At 37.4% G+C, this 23,624-nt stretch overlaps 1 protein-coding gene and 1 non-coding gene across 2 annotated transcripts; one reads left to right on the forward strand and one right to left on the reverse strand.

Annotated features, from left to right (window-relative positions):
* Positions 1-10,727: 10,727 nt before the first annotated feature.
* On the reverse strand, positions 10,728-10,835 carry LOC112739061 (small nucleolar RNA R71). Its single transcript, XR_003170001.1, has one exon. It is a non-coding gene; the product is annotated as a small nucleolar RNA R71 (small nucleolar RNA).
* A 7,619-nt stretch (positions 10,836-18,454) lies between these two features.
* Positions 18,455-19,108, forward strand: LOC112735218 (uncharacterized). The gene is made up of 2 exons (XM_025784781.1): positions 18,455-18,656; positions 18,774-19,108. Exons 1-2 carry the CDS (start codon positions 18,455-18,457, stop codon positions 19,106-19,108), a joined length of 537 nt encoding a protein of 178 aa, XP_025640566.1.
* Positions 19,109-23,624: the final 4,516 nt, after the last annotated feature.

Consider the following 23,624-nt stretch of genomic DNA (forward strand, 5'->3'; position numbering starts at 1 on the left):
AATTATCTTAATAATTTTTGTTCAAACCCAAGCAAAGCATACAAATGCATATGATGCATGCCTGTTCTATGGCTGATGAGGCTCATCTGTCGGTTATCCAGCCAACCTGACAAGTCTGAAAAAATTTAGACTGCCCCCGACGTGCATCCCCAAGAGTCTATACATAGGTTTTTCTCAAATAATCAATATTTCTCAATGGGGGGTTACATTCCCAGGAATTTATATAGTGCCCGGTCACACTTACGTCGTAGGATCAACAGAGTATCGAGTTTTAACCTGGTACACGTGGTGGTAAGCCATGGTACTTTATCTAGGGAACCTCGTATCTCAGATAATTCAAATTCATAAGCCATATGAATAATTCAAAGTTCATATCTCAACATTCTCAATCGATATCTCAACATTTTCAACATTCTCAACATCATAATCATTCATCAATCCAAATCTCATTTCCAAATTTATTCAAAAACCATATTCAAAGAAAACCCTCATCATCCTTCTTTTCATTAAATCCCAATTCAAAACATAATGCTTTCTTTGATAAATAAATCAATCTTAAAACATATAATGTTTAAAAACAAATCTTTTTAATTAATTACTTCAAATAAAACTTCCAATTGTATAAAATTTTGGTAGCATCTCCTCTAAAACTCGGACACTGCCACCCTTTTCGGGTCCCATCCAAATATTTCTCAAATTATTTCCAAAATCAATTCATTTATATTACCAAGTAAACTCCAAAACTAAGAAAAATCCACCCTTCATAATAATCAAGTAAATAGCATTTCAAACTGGTTTTTATCAACAACCATACACCATTCACGCAATCAAGCACCCAATAATCCAGTCCAACAAACTATCACATCCACAAGACAAATATAATCACAGAAGTATATCTTTTTGCATCAATATCTATTTATCACAATTCTGTAATGTAAAATAGATTTTAAGAAAAATCCCTACCTCAGTTAGCTGAGTCCACGTAACTTATCATGATAATTCCCTTTTCTTTCAATTCATGGCGACAGTGACAACAATAACCCCCCACGGAAACAACAACATCCCCGACGCCTCTTATAACAACCGTGTCAATATGAATTGTAATGACAGTGACTGAAATAGTTTCAAGAAACCGAAGACAAGGATATATATAAAAATTGAATCAGAACAAGCATATGACAACAATAATTATAAGGGTTCTAGATGGAAAACTCACTGCAGCTACAAAAAAACAGAACGGTGGAGCCGCAAGAAGCAGAAATCAGACCAGGAAACCCATTCTGGCGGTGGTAGGATTAATCTGAGTGATTAAGGCAGCAGAGACACCAATAATAATCAGAATAGTGGGAAAGAATAGAAGTGGAACAGGGTTCAAGAAAGCAAGAAACATGATTACCGGTGAATCTGGCCCGGAAGGTAGCAACGTAGACAAGCTTTTCCCTCGGCAGTGAGCGGCGACGGTGGCAGCTCTGGCGACGACAAGGCGTGGCGGTGGCTGCGCAGTAATGAACGGCGGCGCAACACCTTTCCCTCTCACCTGCAACTCTCTTTCTCTCACTTGTGAGCTCGACGGCAATGACCATGGAAGCTTCTCGGACGGCGTTAGAGGCGCGAATGGCGGTGATGGGCTTCTGCTCAGCGGGCTCGACGGCGGCGCGGCGAGGACGACGACGGCGACTGGGTGGCGCGAACCACTCCTCCTCGCGGCTCTCTCTCTCTTTGTCGTTGACTAGCGATGGCGGCTCGTGGTGGATCGGCAGCGACGGTGACTCTCTATGGACAGCTAAGTAGCACGGCAGTGAGGAACCGACGTGGTGCAGGGCGTGGACAGCTTCCCCTCCTCTTCCTCTCCTTCTATCCCTTTTGATCCCTCTGTTTCTTTCTTTCTTTTCTTCCATGAATTTGCTTCTGGGTTTGGGGAAAAAAGGGATTCGGTGGCTGAAGTAGGTAAGGCGGCTAAGTTTTTGGGGAAATTAGGGTTAGGGTGATATTTTGGGGATTTAGGGTTTTGATAAAAATCAGGTATAGGGATAGTTTGGTAATTTTTTTATAAAATTGGAGCATAAAGTATTAATATTTGGAAAACTAATTTGATCTCTAAAATTACTTTAAAATATTATTTGTGGTATAAAAGTACTAATTGATTCTCAATAAATTACTCTAATTAAAAATACATGGTAATATAATTAATTTTCTTTACCTTTAACTTGAAGTATCAAATGATATATATATAAAGCATCTAAAATCGAATCATATAAAATTCTAATTATCTCATAACTACCAACTTTATAATTTAAATATAGAAAATAACTCAATAATTATAAAATTAAACAAAATTCTAATTTAAATAGCCAAACCTCATTATTTTCAAATTTCTAGAACTTTAAATCATAAATAGGAAAATAATCCATAGGTATAGAGTTTGGATAAAAACCTTAATTTATTTCAAATCCAATTAATTGCCTTTAATTATTTTTAATAAGAATAATTTCTGAAATTAAAACTATAAATAAATATATAATTCGGGATTAGTTCAAAATAAGACTTTTCAAAGGTCTTGGGTCTTACACTTGAGGATTCCATCACACAAATCAATATCACAGAAAACATAGGATGTGATTTTAGATTTTTCACCAGATCGGTTTATTAGAATAACAAATAAAAGAAAATGTGTAGCAAGAGTATAGACACAAAGTTAAAGATAAAGTTCTTTAGGATATTCCAATTTAAAAAATGAACGACAAAGAGTGAGGCTCGGAAATAATTCCATAATGGCACCAACTAAGGACACTTAAAACATTGTTATGATCCTAACAGAAGCAAGGTACTTTGCTAAGAAAGAAACATCAATATATAAATGAATCACAGTATCACACTTAACATTGCATTTACAGTACTCATATTGCACAAATGACACTCCATTTTTTTATACAAAGTTTACAAACAATCATGAAAAAAAAAAACACAATCAAACAAAACATAACAAAAATAAATTTTACAAAAAAAGGTAGGGACAAAACAAACCAAAACCATTTGTTAGACCTGGTGGAACAAATCGTAGAGGTGTCTCTCATCAACCTTAGGGTCTAGATAAAACAATTATTTAAGATGTCAACAGACAACAATGACTATGCTTATTTTAAGTGTGATGCTGTTTGTGACACCCTACCACACAGAGCTTTACGCTTAAGTTCGTAAATCAAAGGTGGTGGAATATTACGATCTCTAAAAGTAAAATACATACATAGCCATATATGAAAAGAACTTTAACTAGGGACCTTGAAGAAAAATTAAGCAAAACAAAACACGAAACATGCATCACATTCAAAACGGTTAAGTGTAAAAGAAAATAGATAACAACGTAAGCAAGCCTAATATACATATAATATAGAGTACCAAAGATACAAATAGCAAGCTTCAGACTCGGCCTGTGAAGCAAAGGCCGGCCAGAGTATGTTTATACATATATACAACCCCAAAGTATTTTCCAAAAGATGAAATACAAGTTCTGTTTCTCCAGTCTCAACCTCTAAGAGGGACAAAATATAAGTTATCTACAAGATGGAGAATACTACATATATACATATACAAAATATTGAATATAAAATATCCCAAATGTAGGTCTTCGCGTCCCAAGAGTCTTCAGCACACTCAACATGGTGTCTCACATCCTGCATCTAAAACCAACAATATATGTATGGAATGAGAACCAGGGGTTCTCAGTATGGAAAAGGTGCACGCATAGAAAATAAAATAATGTCCCAAAAACTTAGAGGCATTCCAAAACTCCAATAGTATGTATTTATATCCTAAATTTTTTACTAAACCAAAAATTGGGTAACTAAACCTAAGGAATCTAAATAGGCACGCCAAAACAAATGCAAATCCAAATAAATATACAAATACATATGATGCATGCCTTCCCTATGGTCGATGAGTCTCATCTATCAATTATCCATCCAAACCCGACATGTCCGATAGCAAACCCTAGACAGTCTCTGCGTGTGCGCATCCCCAAGAGTATATATATATATATATATATATATATATATATATCATCAATCAATTATAATCTCATTGGGGAAATCCGGAGAATTAAAGTGCACGGTCATATCTTACGACAGACGTAACACCCTAAGCCTTACCTCTAGCCTTAAAGCTAATACATGAGCATCTTTCCTATCTTTTCTTAGTGAATTTGCATTTAAATTTGTTAAGTTTAATCAAGATTCAGGTATTTTAAGCCACTATGAATGCTACTTTAAGTTGTGTGCAATTTGATCCATTTCAGGTAGCGTTCAGACAGATTTGACAGAGTTTAGATAGGAGAAACAGAGCCACTTTGATGTTGAAGGTGGTGCCAAACTTTGACTATCCAAGTTTGGCACCACAAGCACACAAAACTCATCATTCAATTTGGCACCAGGATCAACACATAAAGAACAAGTGCATGCGGCTATGGTGGCGTCAAACGCCATATCACTGGTGTTTGGCGCCGAGAGGATTGGAATGCGTGCAAATTTTACGTACAACGTGGCACCAGACTTGGTGAAGTTCAAGTTTAGCATCGGGATCATCACTGGGTTCCCATTTGTTTCGGCCACCACGGCGCCAAACTTGGTGTGACTCATGTTTGGCACCAGCTTCAGGATCTTATGTGGTCCCCACGCCTTCGGAGAGGCCAGCAATGTGATCTCTATATGTTTTGATTTAAATTTAGTTTTCATTCACAATTAGAGGGAGAATAATCAGTGTTTAGAAAATATATTTTACATTAATTAGGATTAGATATAAAAGGAGAATATATCTTGGCCTAGGATTTTTGCCTCTCCTCTTTTGCACTTTACACTTTTCTCTGCTAGGGTTTATTTTCTCCATGAGCAACTAAACCTCCATTGTTAAGGTTAGGAGCTCTGTTTATTCTATGGATTAATATTATTATCATTATATTTTCAATCAATGTACTGATTTATATTCAAAGATTACTTTCGTTCTTCATCTTATGAATTTTAGTATATTGGAAGATAACTCTTTTTCTACATGAATTCTTGTTGATTCTTGGAAAAGTTAACTCACTTGAATAACAACTTGAAAGTATTTCCTCCTAAATATCTAATTGCTTAGACTTAACGTGATACGTGACATATAATCATCTTATATTTAGATAATTAGGGTTTATGTGGCTAATAAACTAGAATTGGACCTAAACCTTTAATCTAATTCAGAGGTGACCAAGGAATTGACAGTTGATTAAGTTAGAGGAGATTAAATCACTAAGGAATTAGGATTTAATCAATTAAATTTTTTCATGAATTGAATCTTGCATGATTAAAGTATTTAGTAAGAACCGTTAATCCGGAAAAATAAATATCTTTGAAACCTTAACGTTTCTCTCATATATCTTTCACACCAAATCTACTATTTGCTTTCTTAATTCCTGAATTTTTGTTTAATTCTTTTGAACCTAAAACACTATTTTTTGCTTGTCTGACTAAGTTAATCACTCAATTATTATTGATTGGTCCATCAATCCTCGTGGGATCGACCCTCACTCACCTGAGGTATTACTTCGTATGACCCGGTGTACTTGCCGATTAGTTTGTGGTTTTAAAATTTCGCACCAAAATCAAAGGACGATAAAGCGTCACGACAGTTTTAAAGCTCAATACAATAATATATAATAAGGAATATTAAAACTAGAAGCTCGATGAAGGAATAAAAGCTAAAGACGCAAAAAATAGAGATACAAAAGTGCAAAGCATCCACACATGATAACTAAAGCGTAAAGGTAAGAAGAAGAGATTATAGATACAAGATAAATAAGGTATATGTATATGTATATATATCATAGCCCGCGGAGTTTAGGCCGATTAGTTAAACAAAATACAACAGAATTTTTGAAAGTTAAAACGGATACATCCTATCTCTCAAAGTTTAAATCTCTAAGGCAACAACTACAATAACCAAAAGTGAGAGAATAACTACAACAAAATAAACAAAAGACAAAAGTGAGCATCCTCTGCTCTGTCACCATCTGTAAACTCACCGAGGTGGGTTACGACTTGCATCTGAAAAACAAGAACAACATATGGTATGAGAACCAGAGGTTCTCATTATGGTAACAGTACCCAATAGGTAAGATATAAGGCTTTGGAAAGCCAAAGACAATCCTAGAACTTCCCACATGTATAAGATTCAAATGTAGAAACATTTTAATAAAATTTCCAAAAAGGGTTATCTAATCTTAAGGATTTTCTAGACTAACAAATCACCATTGTCCCACAGCCTTCTTCAACCTATCCTCCATGCAATCCCATCGCCACTGCCGACCGAGCCTCCTCAATCCTAGTAGAAAACACAAATAGTGCAAGCAAGTAAAACACAAGTAATGTACATATACAACAGGTAATTCAATTAGCAATTAAACATGTTATACAAGTTGGCACAATGCAAGTAAACAAAGCAAATAAACACATAAGAATGCATATGATGAATGCTTGTCTTATTGGCCGTGATATCACTTGTCGGTTCAACTGCCAACATGACACATCCCCTTGGGATATAGCCTTTCGGTCACGAATATAGTTAGCGGTCCTGGGATATAGTACCCGGCCCACTCTTGTGACATAAAAGGATGCAAGTGGGATACTCTCATTCAAATCTCACATCTCAACGTAAGCAGGATCAACCACCGTCCTGATACCGGTGCTGCAACCTCGACAAGTAGGCTTAACCACCGTCCTTGTTAGGTGCATAGCGACTTATCAGTGATAGCACATCAGTATTATACTATTCAGTCTTAGTGATTACTGTCATTCTCATCATGTTCAACAACCTTAATCATTCACTTTTCTTGATCCATCATCAAAGCAACACTCCGCCAATTTACTCTAGTTATTCCATCCACAGGACTTCCTAAGCCTAAGTCACCATCTTTAATTTCATAACAAAATTATCTAACTAAGTCCACTCAATGTATTCTCCCTTGCCCAAAGCTTAAAAACTAGGTAGGTGATGAGCGGATAATTTATATGCTTTTTGGCATTGTTTTTAGTAGGATCTAGTTACTTTTAGGGATGTTTTTATTAGTTTTTATGTTAAATTCACATTTCTGGACTTTACTATGAGTTTGTGTATTTTTCTGTAATTTCAGGTATTTTCTGGCTGAAATTGAAGGACTTGAGCAAAAATCAGATTCAGAGGTTGAAGAAGGACTGCTGATGCTGTTGGATTCTGACCTCCCTACACTCAAAGTGGATTTTCTGGAGCTACAGAACTCGAAATGGCGCGCTTTCAATTGCGTTGGAAAGTAGACATCAAGGGCTTTCCAGAAATATATAATAGTCCATATTTTGAATAAGGATTGATGACGTAAACTGGCGTTTAACGCCAGTTCCATGCTGCAGTCTGGCGTCCAGCGCCAGAAACAAGTTGCAAAGTGGAGTTCAACGCCAGAAACACTTTACAAACTGGCGTTCAACTCCAAGAATGACCTCTCCACGTGTAAACTTCAAGCTCAGCCCAAGCACACACCAAATGGGCCCCGGAAGTGGATTTCTACATCAATTACTTACTTTTGTAAATCCTAGTAGCTAGTCTAGTATATATAAGACATTTTACTATTGTATTAGACAATCTGGGGACGTTTAGTTCTTAGATCAGGGGGCTGGCCATTCGGCCATGCCTGAACCTTTGACTTATGTATTTTTCAATGGTAAAGTTTCTACACACCATAGATTAAGGTGTGGAGCTCTGCTGTTCCTCAAGGATTAATGCAAAGTACTACTGTTTTTCTATTCAATTCAACTTATTCCGCTTCTAAGATATTCATTCGCACTTCAATATGATGGATGTGATGATCGTGACAGTCATCATCATTTGCAACTTATGAACGCGTGCCTAACAACCACTTCCGTTCTACCTTAGATTGAATGGATATCTCTTGGATATCTAATACAGGGGACCGAGTCCGAGTTATTAGTGTCTTCGTGGTATAAGTTAGAACCCATGGATGGCCATTCCTGAGATCCGGAAAATCTAAACCTTGTCTGTGGTATTCCGAGTAGGATCTGGGAAGGGATGGCTGTGATGAACTTTAAACTCGCGAGTGCTGGGCATAGTGACAGACGCAAAAGGATCAATGGATCCTATTCCAGTATGATCGAGAACCGACAGATGATTAGCCGTGCCGTGACAGAGCATTTGGACCTTTTTCATAGAGAGGATGGGATGTAGCCATTGACAACGGTGATGCCCTACATACAGCTTGCCATGGAAAGGAGTAGGATTGATTGGATGAAGACAGCAGGAAAGCAGAGATCAGAGGAACGAAAGCATCTCCATATGCTTATCTGAAATTCTCACCAATGAATTACATAAGTACCACTATCCTATTTTATATTTTATTTAATTTTAGTCCACTATAATCTCTTAATACATTTGAATCCGCCTGGCTGGCTGCAAAGCCATATCTAAATTCTTTTGGACTGAGGCTTCCAAACCATCAGCATAGAGGCAAGTTAATTTGATGACTTAGCTGTTGAATGTCTGATTTACATGCTGAAGCTTGGCTAGCCAATGGCCATGTCTAGTGTTTTGGACCGGAGCTTGCATTGAAAGCTTGGCTGGCTAGTGAGCCATGTCTAATTCCTGGACTGAAGCTTTAGACTAAGAGTGCAAGACTCCTGGAATTCATATTAAAAATTTTGGAATCCTTATTTTTCTTTTTCACATTAATTTTCGAAAAATCCAAAAAAAATAGAAAATCATAAAATCAAAAAAATATTCTTGTGTTTCTTGTTTGAGTCTTGAGTCAATTTTAAGTTTAATGTCAATTGCATGTTTTAAATTTTGCATAAAATTTTCGAAAAATTCATGCGTTCATAGTATTCTTCATGATCTTCAAGTTGTTCTTGGTAAGTCTTCTTGTTTGATCTTGATGTTTTCTTGTTTTGTATCTTTTGTTGTTTTTCATGTGCATTTTTGCATTCATGGTGTCTAAGCATTAAAGATTTCTAAGTTTGGTGTCTTGCATGTTTTCTTTGCATAGAAAAATTTTCAAAAATATGTTCTTGATGTTCATCATAATCTTCAAAGTGTTCTTGGTGTTCATCTTGACATTCATAGCATTCTTGCATGCATTCTATGTTTTGATTCATAACTTTCATGCATTGAGTCAATTTTGTGTTTTTCTCTTTCATCATAAAAAAATTCAAAAAAAAAATATCTTTCCTTTTTTGCTCTCATAAATTTTGAAAATTTGGATTGACTTTTTCAAAAACTTTTAAAATTCAATTGTTTCTTATGAGTCAAATCAAATTTTCAATTCAAAAATCTTATCTTTTTAAAATCTTTTTCAAAAATCATATCTTTTCCATTTTTTTATTTATTTTTAAAAATTTCAAAAATCTTTTTCAAAATATTTTCAAAATCTTTTTCTTATTCTATCATATTTTCAAAAATCACATCATCAATTAATGTTCTGATTCAAAAATTTCAAGTTTGTTACTTACTTGTTAAGAAAGATTCAAACTTTAAGTTCTAGAATCATATCTTGTGATTTCTTGTGAATCAAGTCATTAATTGTGATTTTAAAAATCAAATCTTTTTCAAAACTAATTTCAATCATATCTCTTCAAAAATATTTTTTTTCTTATCTTTTTCAAAATCATATCTTTTTCAAATATCTTTTCTAACTTCTTATCTTCTTATCTTTTAAAAAATTGATTTTCAAAATTTGTTTCAACTAACTAATTAACTTTTTGTTTGTTTCTTATCTCTTTCAAAACTACCTAACTAACTATCCCTCTCTAATCTTCGAAAATACCTCCCTCTTTTTCAAAAATTTTTTTTAGTTAATTAATTGTTTTAAATTTTAATTTTAATTTTATTCTTCCTTTAATTTTCGAAAATCATCAACTCCTTTTTAAAATTTATTTTTGAAATCTAACTTTCAATTTTAATTTTTATTTTAATTCATTTTCGAAATTCTCTCTCTCATTTTCTTCTATTTATTTAATTACTTACTAACACTTCTCTTCATCTCATATCTCTGCTCCTATCCTCACCCTTGTGTTTGGATTATCCATTCTTCTTCACTCTTATTCCCTTTCTTCTTCTACTCACACAAGGGAACCTCTATACTGTAGTAAAAAGGATCTCTATTATTATTTTCTGTTCCCTCCTTTTTCAGATGAGTAGGAGCAAGGACAAGAACATTCTTGTTGAAGCAGACCCTAAACCTGAAAGGACTCTGAAAAGGAAACTAAGAGAAGCTAAAATACAATAATCCAGAGACAACCTTACAGGAATTTTTCGAACAGGAAGAGGAGATGGCAGCCGAAAATAATAATAATGCAAGGAGGATGCTTGGTGACTTTACTGCACCTAATTCTAATTTACATGGAAGAAGCATCTCCATTCCTGCCATTGGAGCAAACAATTTTGAGCTGAAACCTCAATTAGTTTCTCTGATGCAGCAAAACTGCAAGTTTCATGGACTTCCATCAGAATATCCTTTTCAGTTCTTAACTGAATTCTTGCAGATCTATGATACTGTTAAGACTAATGGAGTAGATCCTGAAGTCTACAAGCTCATGTTTTTTCCGTTTGCTGTAAGAGACAGAGCTAGAGTGTGGTTGGACTCTTAACCCAAAAATAGCTTGAACTCTTGGGATAAGCTGGTCACGGCTTTCTTAGCCAAGTTCTTTCCTCCTCAAAAGCTGAGTAAGCTTAGAGTGGATGTTCAAACCTTCAGACAGAAAGAAGGTGAATCCCTCTATGAAGCTTGGGAGAGATATAAGCAACTGACCAAAAAGTGTCCTTCTGACATGCTTTCAGAATGGATCATCCTGGATATATTCTATGATGGTCTGTCTGAATTAGCTAAAATGTCATTGGATACTTCTGCAGGTGGATCCATTCACCTAAAGAAAATGCCTGCAGAAGCTCAAGAACTCATTGACATGGTTGCTAATAACCAGTTCATGTACACTTCTAAGAGGAATCCTGTGAGTAATGGGACGCCTCAGAAGAAGGAAGTTCTTGAAATTGATGCTCTGAATGCCATATTGGCTCAAAATAAAATATTGACTCAGCAAGTCAATATGATTTCTCAGAGTCTGAATGGAATGCAAGCTGCATCCAACAGTACTCAAGAGGCATCTTCTGAAGAAGAAGCTTATGATTCTGAGAACCCTGCAATAGCAGAGGTGAATTACATGGGTGAACCCTATGGAAACACCTATAATCCCTCATGGAGAAATCATCCAAATCTCTCATGGAAGGATCAAAAGCCTCAACAAGGCTTTAATAATGGTGGAAGAAACAGGTTTAGCAATAGCAAGCCTTTTCCATCATCCACTCAGCAAAAGACAGAGAGCTCTGAGCAGAATCCATCTAGCTTGGCAAATATAGTCTCTGATCTATCTAAGTCCACTCTAAGTTTCATGAATGAAACAAGATCCTCCATTAGAAATTTCGAAGCACAAGTGGGCTAGCTAAGTAAGAAGATCACTGAAACCCCTCCTAGTACTCTCCCAAGTAATACAGAAGAAAATCCAAAAAGAGAGTGCAAGGCCATTGATATAACCATCATGGCCGAATCCAAGGAGGAAGAGGAGGACGTGAGTCCCAAGGAGGAAGACCTCCTGGGACGTCCAGAGATCAATAAGGAGTTTCCCTCTGAGGAACCAAAGGACTCTGAGGCTCATCTGGAGACCATAGAGATTCCATTGAACCTCCTTATGCCATTCATGAGCTCTGATGAGTATTCTTCTTCTGAAGAGAATGAAGATGTTACTGAAGAGCAAGTTGCCAAGTACCTTGGTGCTATCATGAAGCTGAATGCCAAATTATTTGGTAATGAGACTTGGGAAGATGAACCTCCCTTGCTCACCAATGAACTGAGTGATCTGAATCAACTGAAATTGCCTCAGAAGAAACAGGATCCTGGAAAGTTCTTAATACCTTGCACCATAGGCACCATGACCTTTGAGAAAGCTCTATGTAACCTTGGGTCAGGGATAAACCTCATGCCCCTCTCTGTAATGGAGAAACTGGGAATCTTTGAGGTGCAAGCTACCAGAATCTCACTAGAGATGGCAGACAATTCCAGAAAATAGGCTTATAGACAAGTAGAGGACATGTTAGTAAAGGTTGAAGGCCTTTACATCCCTCCTGATTTCATAATCCTAGATACTGGGAAGGATGAGGATGAATCCATCATCCTTGGAAGACCCTTCCTAGCCACAGCAAGAGCTGTGATTGATGTGGACAGAGGAGAATTGATCCTTCAACTAAATGAGGACAACCTTGTATTTAAAACTCAAGGATCTCTCTCTGTAACCATGAAGAGGAAGCATGAAAAGCTTCTCTCACTGCAGAGTCAACCAGAGCCCCCACAATCAAACTCTAAGTTTGGTGTTGGGAGGCCACAACCAAACTCTAAGTTTGGTGTTGAACTCCCATATCCAAACTCTAAGTTTGGTGTTGGGAAGTCTCAACAATGCTCTGAACATCTGTGAGGCTCCATGAGAGCTCATTGTCAAGCTATTGACATTAAAGAAGCGCTTGTTGGGAGGCAACCCAATTTTTATTTATCTAATTTTATTTTTATTTTATTATTCTTTTATGTTTTATTAGGTTCATGATCATGTGGAGTCACAAAATAAATAGAAAAATCAAAAACAAAATAAAAAATAGCAGAAGAAAAATCACACCCTGGAAGAAGGGCTTACTGGCGTCTAAACGCCAGTAAGGAGCATCTGGTTGGCGTTCAACGCCAGAACAGAGCATGGATCTGGCGTTGAACGCCCAAAACAAGCAGCATCCTGGCGTTCAGATGCCAGGGATGCACACTGAGGAAAGCTGGCGCTGAACGCCCAGAACAAGCACCAATTCGGCGTTTAAACGCCAGAATTGCATGCAAAGGCATTTTACATGCCTCAATGGTGCAGGGATGTAAATCCTTGATACCTCAGGATCTGTGGACCCCACAGGATCCCCACATACCTTCACTCACCTTTCCTCCTCATAATCCTATATCTCTCTTCCCCATCACCTCTTCACCACTCACATCCATACACCCCACCTACCTTCAAAACTCAAAATCTCTTTTCCCACCCAATCCCACCCATATAGCCGAATACATACATCCCTCCATCTCCTCCATATCTTCTTCTTCTTCTATTCCTTTCTTATTTTGCTCAAGGACGAGCAAACATTCTAAGTTTGGTGTGGAAAAAGCACTGCTTTTTTGTTTTTCCATAACCATTGATGGCACCTAAGGCCAGAGAAACCTCTAGAAAGAGGAAAGGGAAGACAAAAGCTTCCACCTCCAAGTCATAGGAGATGGAGAGATTCATCTCAAGGGTCTATAGCTCAGTGGTAGAACATTTGACTGCAAATCAAGAGATCCCTGAGATACCTCAGGGGATACATTTTCCTCCACACAATTATTGGGAGCAACTAAGGGTGGAACATCAAGAGCACTCCATCATCCTTCATGAAATTAGAGAAGATCAAAGAGCAATGAGGGAGGAGCAACAAAGACAAGGAAGAGACATAGAAGAGCTCAAGGACATCATTGGTTCCTCAAGGAGAAAACGCCACCATCACTAAGGTGGACTCATTCCTTGTTCTTAAATTTTCTATTTTTCGTTTTTTTATGTTAAATGTTTATCTATGTTTGTGTCTTTATTACATGATCATTAGTGTCTAAGTGTCTATGCCTTAAAGTAATGAATATGAATCCATCACCTCTCTTAAATGAAAAATATTTTAAAAACAAAAGAACAAGAAGTACATGGTTTCGAATTCATCCTTGAAACTAGTTTAATTATTTTGATGTGGTGGCAATACTTTTTGTTTTCTGAATGAATGCTTGAATAGTGCTTATGTCTTTTGAAGTTGTTGTTTAAGAATGTTAAATATGTTGGCTCTTGAAAGAATGATGAACAGGAGAAATGTTATTTGATAATCTGAAAAATCATAAAAATGATTCTTGAAGCAAGAAAAAGCAGCGAATACAGAAAGCTTGCGAAAAAAATGGCAAAAAAAATATAAAAAAAAAGAAAAAAAGCAAGTAGAAAAAGCCAAAAGCTCTTAAAATCAAGATGCAAGAGCAAAAAGCCAATAACCCTTAAAACCAAAAGGCAAGGGTAAATAAAAAGGATCCCAAGGCTTTGAGCATCAGTGGATAGGAGGGCCTAAAGGAATAAAATCATGGCCTAAGCGGCTAAACCAAGCTGTCCCTAACCATGTGCTTTTGGCGTGAAGGTGTCAAGTGAAAACTTGAGACTGAGCAGTTAAAGTCAAGGTCCAAAGCAAAAGAAGAGTGTGCTTAAGAACCCTGGACACCTCTAATTGGGGACTTTAGCAAAGCTGAGTCACAATCTGAAAAGGTTCACCCAGTTATGTGTCTGTGGCATTTATGTATCCGGTGGTAATACTGGAAAACAAAGTGCTTAGGGCCACGACCAAGACTCATAAAGTAGCTGTGTTCAAGAATCAACATACTGAACTAGGAGAATCAATAACACTATCTGAACTCTAAGTTCCTATAGATGCCAATCATTCTGAACTTCAATGGATAAAGTGAGATGCCAAAACTATTCAAGAGGCAAAAAGTTACAAGTCCCACTCATCTGATTGGAGCTATGTTTCATTGATAGTTTGGAATTTATAGTATATTCTCTTCTTTTTATCCTATTTGATTTTCAATTGCTTGGGGACAATCAACAATTTAAGTTTGGTGTTGTGAAGAGCGGATAATTTATACGCTTTTTGGCATTATCTTTAGTATGTTTTTAGTAGAATCTAGTTACTTTTAGGGATGTTTTTATTAGTTTTTATGTTAAATTCACATTTCTGGACTTTACTATGAGTTTGTGTATTTTTCTGTGATTTCAGGTATTTTCTGGCTGAAATTGAAGGACTTGAGCAAAAATCAGATTCAGAGGTTGAAGAAGGACTACTGATGCTGTTGGATTCTGACCTCTCTGCACTCAAAGTGGATTTTTTGGAACTACAGAATCCCAAATGGCGCAATTCCAATTGCGTTGGAAAGTAGACATCAAGGGCTTTCCATCAATATATAATAGTTTATACTTTGAATAAGGATTGACGATGTAAACTGGCGTTCAATGCCAGTTCCATGCTGCAGTCTGGCGTCCAGCGCCAGAAACAAGTTGCAAAGTGGAGTTCAACGCCAGAAACACGTTACAAACTGGTGTTCAACTCCAAGAATGACCTCTCCACGTGTAAAATTCAAGCTCAGCCCAAGCACACACCAAGTGGGCCCTGGAAGTGGATTTCTACATCAATTACTTACTTTTGTAAACCCTAGTAGCTAGTCTAGTATATATAAGACATTTTACTATTGTATTAGACAATCTGGGGACGTTTAGTTCTTAGATCAGGGGGGCTGGCCATTCGACCATGCCTGAACCTTTCACTTATGTATTTTTCAACGGTAGAGTTTTTACACATCATAGATTAAGGTGTGGAGCTCTGCTGTTCCTCAAGGATTAATACAAAGTACTACTTTTTTTCTATTCAATTCAACTTATTCCGCTTCTAAGATATTCATTTGCACTTCAATATGATGGATGTGATGATCGTGATAGTCATCATCATTCACAACTTATGAATGCGTGCCTGACAACCACTTCTGTTCTACCTTAGATTGAATGGATATCTCTTGGATATCTAATACAGGGGACCGAGTCCGAGTTATTAGTGTCTTCGTGGTATAAGTTAGAACCCATGGATGGCCATTCCTGAGATCTGGAAAATCTAAACCTTGTCTGTGGTATTCCGAGTAGGATCTGGGAAGGGATGGCTGTGACGAGCTTCAAACTCGCGAGTGCTGGGCGTAGTGACAGACGCAAAAGGATCAATGGATCCTATTCCAGTATGATCGAGAACCGACAGATCATTAGCCGTGCCGTGACAGAGCATTTGGACCTTTTTCACAGAGAGGATGAGATGTAGCCATTGACAACGGTGATGCCCTACATACAGCTTACCATGGAAAGGAGTAGGATTGATTGGATGAAGACAGCAGGAAAGCAGAGATCAGAGGAACGAAAGCATCTCCATATGCTTATCTGAAATTCTCACCAATGAATTACATAAGTACCACTATCCTATTTTATATTTTATTTAATTTTTGTCCACTATAATCTCTTAATACATTTGGATCTGCCTGACTGAGATTTACAAGGTGACCATAGCTTGCTTCAAGCCGACAATCTCCATGGGATCGACCCTTACTCACGTAAGGTTTATTATGTGGACGACCCAGTGCACTTGCTGGTTAGTTGTACGAAGTTGTGAAACAGATATAAGATCATGAACGTGCGTATTGAGTTTTTAGCGCCGTTACCAAGGAATGGAATGATCATGATTTTGCACACCAGTAGGGGATCCTAAACAGTAATTACAGAGGTTTAAAAAGCTAGAGGAGTGATTAAAAACACAAAAATCACCTTTTCTGTAAAATAAGGGTCATGCGTACGCATGCACGTTCCCATGTATGCGAGCATTCAAAACAGGAAGGGGTTTCTGCGTACGCATGCCAATGGCCACATACGCATGAGTGTTGGGCAGAGGCCCATCCTCGCGTACGCATGCCTGTTCCGCATACGCATGCCTCCCAATTTTTAGAAAAAGTTATTTTGCTGCAGAATTCAGTTTTTTCACACCATTTTTTTTGTTAAAAAATTTTTTACACCCGTTCTTTGAATGACATGAATCTTTCGGACCCAATTTTTATTCAAAATAAGTTTCATTAACGTTGAGGGTCAGGAGGCCAAGTTATTGATGCTGAGCATTTAAGAACTTTTCATTAGTATTTCTTGTAGAAAAGTTATGACTTTTGCTTAATAATTATATGATTTTCAAGGCTATTTTATTAGTCCTTTGATTTCCTTGGTTTCATGATTCTTGCAGGAAAATTTTAGGAAAAGAGAAGCGAAAGAATACGGAGGAATCAAGAATTGAAGACAAGTGCAAAGAGAATTTGTGGATGTTGTCAATGCCGACTTCTTCACACTCCAATGAGCATAACTTGAGCTGCAGAGGTCTAATTTGATGCAGTTCCAACGGCATAGTATTGGGCCACATTGTCTCAAGCAACAGAATTTTTGTGGACCCGACCAAGATTGATATTATATCTAGCTTGTCTTACCCCTCCTCGGTGAGGGAGATACATTCATTTCTGGGACATGTAGATTTCTACAGGTGATTTATCAAGGATTTCAATGGAATTGCCTTACCCCTCTCAAGATTGCTTTAGAAGGAGATGACGTCTGATTTCAATGATGCTTGCAAGGAAGCGTTTGACACACTAAAGGATGCCTTAACCAAAGCTCCCATAGTGCGAGGGCCGAATTGAAGTAACCCATTCGAGATTATGTATGATGCATCTAACCATACAGTGGGGGCCGCACTTGCACAACACGATGGTAAGGATCCTTATGTCATTGCCTATGCTTCTAAGACTCTAGATAGTGCACAATCTAATTATACTACCACCAAGAAAGAGTTGATGGCTATTGTCTTTGCTTTAGATAAATTTTGAGCCTACTTGCTTGGCTCTAAGGTGGTAATATATTCGGGTCATACGACTTTAAAATTTCTTTTGGCAAAGAAGGAGTATAAACCTAGATTAATTCGTTGGATTTTACTTCTCCAAGAATTTGATCTAGAAATCAAAGATATAAGTGGAACACAAAATTTAGTGGCGAACCACTTAAGCTGCCTTGATTATTGGAAGTTTGATTCCACCCCTATCAATGATTCTTTTCCTTTAGACACCTTGCAAGCAATTTTTGAAGTTACACCATGGTTTGCATCAATTGCTAATTACTTGGTAGGTCGCACTTTTCCTCCAAATTTTTCTAAGCACCAAAAGGACAACCTGAAAAGCAAGTCCAAGTACTATATCTGGGATGACCCTTACTTGTGGAGGTGTGGGGCCGATCAAGTAATTAGGAGGTGTGTGGCTCAATCAGAAGTCTAGTCTATATTAGAGCCGTGCCACTCTTCTGAAAGTGGTGTTGGGCCTCAAAGAATGGTAAAGAAGGTACTAGACTGCAGATTTTGGTGGCCAACCCTGTTTAAAGATGCAACCCTCTTTTGCAACTCATGCCATCAATGCCAAAGATTTAGTAATGCATCCAAGAGGAATGAAATGCCTCAACAACCTATGTTGTTTTGTGAGATTTTGTTTTGTTTGGGGCATTGACTTCATGGGTCCATTTCCAAAATCAAATGGATTTTTGTATATTTTGTTAGCCGTTGATTATGTTTTTAAGTGGGTGGAAGCAATTCCAACCCGCACTGATGATGCTAACATTGTTGTCTCTTTTGTGAGAAATCACCTTATCTCTTGCTTTGGGTCGCCACGAGCAATTGTGAGCGATCAAGGCTCCCATTTTTGCAACAGAAGATGGAAACATTAATGCAGAAGTATAACATTATTCATAAGGTGGCCACTGCTCACCACCCACAGACAAATAGACAAGTTGAGGTATCTAACCAGGAAATTAAGAGGATTCTAGAGAACATGGTAAAGCTCCATAGGAAAGATTGGAGCACTCGATTAGGGGATGCCTTGTGGGCCTACCGGACCGTCTATAAGACTCCAATAGGCATGAGTCCCTTCCGGTTGGTCTATGGCAAAGCTTGCCATCTCCCGATTGAGATAGAGTATAAAGCATATTGGGTGGTTAAGGAGTGCAACATGGGGTTATAAAAGGTGGGTGTAGAAAGAAAGCTACAGTTGGAGGAGTTAGAGTGTTTAAGGTTGGGGGGTTATGATAATGCCCACATATACAAAGAAAGAACTAAAGCGGTGCATGATCGGCATATCAAGCGGAAGAAATTCCAAGTGGGTGATTTGGTACTACTATACAACTCAAGGTTGAGGTTGCTACCCGGGAAGCTCAGATCAAGATGGAATGGTCCGTATATTGTTGATAAAGTTGTGTCCTATGGAGTTGTTCACTTACATCATCCTACTAGTGCTACCATCTTCAAGGTGAATGGTCATAGGCTCAAGTTATACCATCATACCAATCCCAAGAGTGACAAGGAGGTGTAGATTTTTCTCTTGAAGGATCCACCTGGAGCTTGCAAATGAAGTTCATGCCCGTCCAACTTAAGGGCGTTAAGGAAAGTGATCGGTGGGAGACATTCCAGCATGGTATGATCTTCCTTGTGTATAGCTTCTTTTGCTTAATTTTCATCTCTTTGGTTGAATTTCTTGAGCATTGGTTAGTTAGATTTGAACTATAAGTGTTTTATGAGATTTTCATTGTAGTTAGTTTGATTATTTTGGTTTCTTTTGTTAGTGACATGGAATTCTAGGTGTTTTATGATATTTTGCTTGCTTAGATATTGAAATTGCTATTATAGCTACTCTTATATTTGTTTAAAAAAAAGAGGGTCATGTGTACGCTTGACCCCCCCTATCCGAGGGAAATGGCTATCATGCATGGATTGTACCTGTGGCGTGCCTGAAGAACTGAAGATTGATGGTTTAGAAGTTATAGTAAACTCTCGTTGCAAGTATAGTTACTAAACCAAGCAATCAACCTTTCTTACAAACGTTTTGGTTGTCATAAGTAACAAACCCCTAAATAAATTGATAACCGAAGTATTTAAACCTCGGGTCATCTTCTCAAGGAATTGCAGGGAGGTATGTTCTTATTATTGGTTATGAGTCTTGTAAATTGGGGGTTTTGAAAGTAAGGGAGCAGTATGTTAAATGATAAGAAGAATAAAATAAATAAATAACTATAAAATAAACTCTTGGCAAGTTATGAGGATTGGAAGTCCTATCCTAGTTATCCTTATCAATTGTGATGAGAATTGGATTTTCACCCACTTTGTTAACCTCTAACTATGAAGGTAAGTTAAGCAAATGAATTAATTTTTTGAATCCTAAAGTCCTAGTCTTTCCTTGGAGAAGGGCTAGAGTTATTGGATCTCAAATTAATTCTTGAAGAATTCCAATTTTCAATCAACAAGGAGTTTGATAACTCAAGTGTGTCCAATTTATCAAGTCATCAATTAAAACCAAGAATATAAAAAGCTAAACAAAAATCATAAATATGAAATACCTCAAATTGCAGTAATAAAAGAAATCAAATCTAACATGGAAGTTCATAAATTAAATTAGAAAAATAAATAAAAGGAACATTGAACCTGTGATCGCAAAAGATGAAATAATCATAAACTGAAAAGAATCCTAATTCTAAATCCTACGAGAGAGGAGAGAACCTCTCTCTCTAAAAACTACATCTAATCCTAAAATTGTGAATTTGAAAGCTTGTTATGAATGGATGCATTCCCCCACTTTATAGTCTCTAATCTATGTGTTCTGGGCTGAAAACTGGGTCAAAAACAGCCCAGGTACGTTCAGGTTGCGGCAAAGCGACGCGGAGGCGTCGTCCACGCGTTAGCGTGGATTGAAGTTCGCAGATGCGACGTTGGCGCGTCATTCACGCGTTCGCGTCACCTAAATTCAGAGCAGTTATGGCAAATTATATATCGTTGCGAAGCCCCGGATGTTAGCTTTCCAACGCAACTGGAACTATCTCATTTGGATCTCTGTAGCTCAAGTTATGACCGTTTGAGTGCGAAGAGGTCAGGCTGGACAGCATAGCAACTTCTTCAACTTCTTGTATTCCTTTCACTTTTGCATGCTTCCTTTCCATCCTCCAAGCCATTCCTGCCCTGTAATCTCTAAAATCACTTAACACACATATCAAGGCATCTAATAGTAATAAGAGAGGATTAAACATAGGGAACTTAAGGCCAAAGAAGCATGTTAAAGCACATAATTAGGAAGGCAAATGTAAAACCATGCAAATAGTATGAATAAGTGGGTAAAGAGTTGATAAAAACCACTCAATTGAGCAAGAGATAAACCATGAAATAGTGGTTTATCAACCTCCCCACACTTAAACATTAGCATGTCCTCATGCTAAGCTCAAGAGAAGCTATAAAGATGAAGAGGAATGGTAGATTAATATGAAATGCAGCCTATCTATACGAATGCAACTACATACAAAATGTTTCTACCTACTTAGTTAAAAGTAAACAAATCCTTCAAGAAGAAATATGAACTGGATTTCACTAATTCAAATCATGAAAATGAAGTACAAATAGACTTGCAAGAAGAAAATAGCTCATGAAAGCAGGGAACAAGGAATTGAGCATCGAACCCTCACTGGTAGTGTATACACTTTAATCACTCAAGTGTTTAAGGTTCGATTCTCTCAATTATCTACTAACCTTGCTTTCTAAGGCTTGCTTTTCTTCTACCATTCAACAAAAATTTAATGCACAGACACACATATCAAGAGGTCTTTTAAGGGTTGTAATGGAGTTAGGGTCAAGGTAGGATTGTATATGGCTAAGTGGACTAAAATCTGAATCCTTAATTAACTTAAACTTTCCACCTAACTTTAGACAATCCATGTAATCATAATACCACCTCTAATTATCCATTAACCATGTTTTCCACATATTCATGCATCCTAATTTTAAGTACAGTACATATGCATTACTTTCACCACTTACTTTGGGGCATTTTGTCCCCTTTTACTTATTTGCACTTTTTTTTTCTTTTTTTTCTCATTTTTTTCTCTTTATTATTTATATATTATTTTTTTTTCTTTTGTTTTTCTCAGTGCATATGATTAATTTTATGAACATGTCCTAAATATTTCTTTCACATTTTCAGAAAATTCTAACATACTCAATTCTCAAACTAGATGTTTCCAAACCCACTTTTCCCCACACTTAATTCATGAGCACTCTCACTAGTCTAAGCTAACCAAGGATTCAACTTAAGGACATTATTGTTTTCTGCTTAGAGTTAATGATGTGCTAAAATAAATAACAGAGGGGTAAAAATAGGCTCAAATTGGTTTGCAAAGGATAATGAGAGGTAAAGCCATATGGGTATGTGATGAGCGGATAATTTATACGCTTTTTGGCATTGTTTTTAGTATATTTTTAGTAGGATCTAGTTACTTTTAGGGATGTTTTCATTAGTTTTTATGTTAAATTCACATTTTTGGACTTTACTATGAGTATGTGTGTTTTTCTGTGATTTCAGGTATTTTCTGGCTGAAATTGAGGGACTTGAGCAGAAATCAGATTCAGAGGTTGAAGAAGGACTGCTGATGCTGTTGGATTCTGACCTCCCTACACTCAAAGTGAATTTTCTGGAGCTACAGAACTCGAAATGGCGCGCTTCCAATTGCGTTGGAAAGTAGACATCCAGGGATTTTCAGTAATGTATAATAGTCCATACTTTGCCCAATTTTAGATGATGCAAACTGGCGTTCAACGCCAGTTCTCTGCCCAATTCTGGCGTCCAGCGCCAGAAAAGGATCCAAAACCAGAGTTGAACGCCCAAACTAGCACAAATACTGGCGTTCAACTCCAAGAAGGACCTCTACACGTGCAGCACTCAAGCTCAGCCCAAGAACACACCAAGTGGGCCCCGGAAGTGGATTTATGCATCAATTACTTATTTCTGTAAACCCTAGTGACTAGTTTATTATAAATAGGACCTTTTACTACTGTATTAGACATCTTGGATCCTGGATTGTATTCTGATCCTGTGATCACGTTTTAGGGGGCTGGCCATCTCGGCCATGCCTGGACCTTCCACTTATGTATTTTCAACGGTAGAGTTTCTGCACTCCATAGATTAAGGTGTGGAGCTCTGCTGTTCCTCAAAGATTAATGCAAAGTACTACTATTTTCTATTCAATTCATCTTATTTTGCTTCTAAGATATTCATTCGCACTTCAACCTGAATGTGATGAACGTGACAATCATCATCATTCCCCATGAACGCGTGCCTGACAACCACTTCTGTTCTACATTAGAATCGAATGAGTATCTCTTAGATCTCTTAATCGGAATCTTCGTGGTGTAAGCTAGAATGATGGCGGCATTCAAGAGAATCCGGAAAGTCTAAACCTTATCTGTGGTATTCTGAGTAGTATTCAATGATTGAATGACTGTGACGAGCTTCAAACTCGCGATTGCCGGGCGTAGTGACAGACACAAAAGGATAGTAAATCCTATTCCAACATGATCGAGAACCGACAGATGAATAGCCATGCCGTGACAGGGTGCGTTGACCATTTTCACTGAGAGGATAGGATGAAACCATTGACAAGGGTGATGCCTCCAGACGATTAGTCGTGCCGTGACAGGGCATTTAGATCATTTTCCCGAGAGAAGACCGAAAGTAGCCATTGACAATGGTGATGTATCACATAAAGCCAGCCATGGAAAGGAGTAAGACTGATTGGATGAAGATAGCAGGAAAGCAGAGGTTCAGAGGAACGAAAGCATCTCTATTCGCTTATCTGAAATTCTCACCAATGATTTACATAAGTATTTCTATCCCTATTTTATTAGTTGTTTTCGAAAACCCAATTACTATTTTATATCCGCCTGACTGAGATTTACAAGGTGACCATAGCTTGCTTCATACCAACAATCTCCGTGGGATTCGACCCTTACTCACGTAAGGTATTACTTGGACGACCCAGTGCACTTGCTGGTTAGTTGTGTGAAGTTGTGAA

The sequence above is a fragment of the Arachis hypogaea genome, chromosome 13 (genome assembly GCF_003086295.3).
Source record: "Arachis hypogaea cultivar Tifrunner chromosome 13, arahy.Tifrunner.gnm2.J5K5, whole genome shotgun sequence".
NCBI classification, from domain to species: Eukaryota; Viridiplantae; Streptophyta; class Magnoliopsida; order Fabales; family Fabaceae; genus Arachis; species Arachis hypogaea.

Coding starts and splice junctions, on each gene's coding strand:
- LOC112735218 (XM_025784781.1), top strand. CDS start 18,455: ATGGAAACATTAATGCAGAAGTATAACATTATTCATAAGGTGGCCACT. Junction 18,657..18,773: donor CGTCTATAAGACTCCAATAG/GCATGAGTCCCT, acceptor AGGTGGGTGTAG/AAAGAAAGCTACAGTTGGAG.